The following is a 1,839-nucleotide window of genomic DNA, read 5'->3' as shown; positions in this document are numbered from 1 at the left end:
AAAGGAGCGGGGGGCATTTTGGGGGAGGGAGGGAGGGAAGGAGAGCAGGGGGCTCCGTCCCTGGGGTAGCACCCTCCCCATCTGCCCCTAGGCACAGGAGGTCCCCGGTGTGAAGATTTTCTGCTCCTCCTCCACCCTCTATTTTGCCAACGTGGAGCTGTACGCCGAGGCCCTGAAGAAGAAGGTAGGAGAGCCACCAGCCCCCTGGTGCTCCCCACACCTGCCGCCTGCTGGCACCAGGGTGGCGGTGGGGCGTCTGGGGACACAGGGCTGCATTGTTTTGCAGAGCGGCATCAACGTGGACCGCCTGATCGAGAAGAAGAAGAAGGCCCTCAAGAAGCTGAAGAAACAGCAGAAGAAAGCTGAGAAGGCGAAGGCAAAGAGGCAAAAGGTGCTTCCCCATTGCAGGGGACCCCTCTGGTGCCACCCTGCACCGCCTCCCTGCCTGGCTCTGGCCCGCCTGCCCGTGCATTCCCCAGGCTCGGTGGCCCGTGGGGCCCCCGTTCAGTCGGGGGCCACCGGGTGAGAAGAGGCACTGGGACAGGGCTGGGCCACGGTGTCACACCCAAGGTCAGCAGGGAAAGCCGGGCCGTTAATGATTAGGTGGTGAGTCATTCATTAGCTACTTGGTGAGTTAATCAGAATTAAGAGTGAGAGCAAAGGCTGACCTGGCACCAGCTAACGAGCCTGGCTCTGGAGAGTGTCATCCGGGAGAGGGGTGGGTCCCGGCGCCTCCGGAAAGAGCCCAAAAGTGGGTGAAGGTGCAAGTGAGGCACCCGCTCCCGGGGCCACCCACTGCCTGTGCCCTAGGACAGCCAAAGGGCCTTGCCAGGCCCCCCTGTGCTATAGGGCAGGGCAAGCTTGTGGGGAGGCACGCTGCCTGGCCAGCGGCGCCGGGGGTGCCGCCAGGCCCCGTGCAGGGAGGCCAGGACTCCTTCCCTTCCCCAGGGTGCGGAGGACAGGGTTAACGGTCCGGGCGTGGCGGTGATCGAGCTGAGCGGGGCGGAGGGCAGCGGACCACCAGAGCCCCCCCTGCGCAGCCTGGGGCTGCCCCAGCCCGGCTTCCACGCCATCATCCTGGACTTCAGCTCTGTCAACTTCGTGGACACCGTCTCCATCAAGATCCTGAAGAATGTGAGTGGCCAGGGGGAGCAGGCGGGCCAGCAGCCTTGCCGAGGGTGTCCCCAGGGCCCTGCGGGGTGGCCTGATGGCTGCTGCCCATCCCTCTTCCCGGGCGAAACGTTTTCTGCTGTTTGCAGATCTTCAGGGATTTCCGTGAGATAGAAGTGGACGTCTTCGTTGCCGGCTGCCCGGGTGAGGAGGCTCTGCAGAGCTATCAGCCCCTGCTGGGTGTGCCCACCCCTTCGGGACACAGCTGCTGGCCTGGGGCTCCCTCCGTGGTGTCCCCATCCCCAGGCCTTTCCCAGGGGACAGGTGCTGCAGGTTGTCCCAGGGATCCAGTCTGAGCCCCACAGCCCCCGGCAAGGCAGCTGGATCCCTGGTGATGGCCCCAGTGCCCCTGCAGCGCAGGGGGAGGGAGGCCGCTCTGGGTGGGGGGCGGTGGGCTCAGCCTGGTGCCATGGCTTCAGATGTTTCTCCCTCCACACAGTGCCCGTCCTCACCCAGCTGGAGCAGGGCAACTTCTTCAGCTCGGCCATCACCAAGCACTGCTTCTTCCCCTCGGTGCACGCCGCCATGACCCACATCAGCAGGGAGCGGCACCAGGCCTCGGTAAGCACCCAGCCTCGCTGTCCCCATCACTGTGAAGGAGGCGGGGCAGCCAAGCCAACCCCTCCCTGTCTGTCTCCCTTAGGCGGACCTCAGCACACGAATGCAGCA

General features: G+C 65.1%; 1 protein-coding gene across 1 annotated transcript in view; it reads left to right on the top strand.

The window, feature by feature from the left end:
• Positions 1 to 1,839, top strand: part of SLC26A6 (solute carrier family 26 (anion exchanger), member 6) — a 15,656-nt gene that overhangs the window by 3,637 nt on the left and 10,180 nt on the right. The window contains 5 exon segments of the mRNA XM_009322326.1: positions 92 to 184; positions 287 to 420; positions 930 to 1,134; positions 1,260 to 1,314; positions 1,610 to 1,731. Of these exon segments, the coding sequence (XP_009320601.1) occupies positions 92 to 184; positions 287 to 420; positions 930 to 1,134; positions 1,260 to 1,314; positions 1,610 to 1,731 (609 nt within the window).

Source organism: Pygoscelis adeliae, unplaced genomic scaffold (genome assembly GCF_000699105.1).
Source record: "Pygoscelis adeliae isolate BGI_AS28 unplaced genomic scaffold, ASM69910v1 Scaffold404, whole genome shotgun sequence".
Lineage (NCBI taxonomy): Eukaryota > Metazoa > Chordata > Aves > Sphenisciformes > Spheniscidae > Pygoscelis > Pygoscelis adeliae.
The sequence above is the reverse complement of the archived record's forward strand: the minus strand, read 5'-3'. Positions and strand labels throughout refer to the sequence as shown.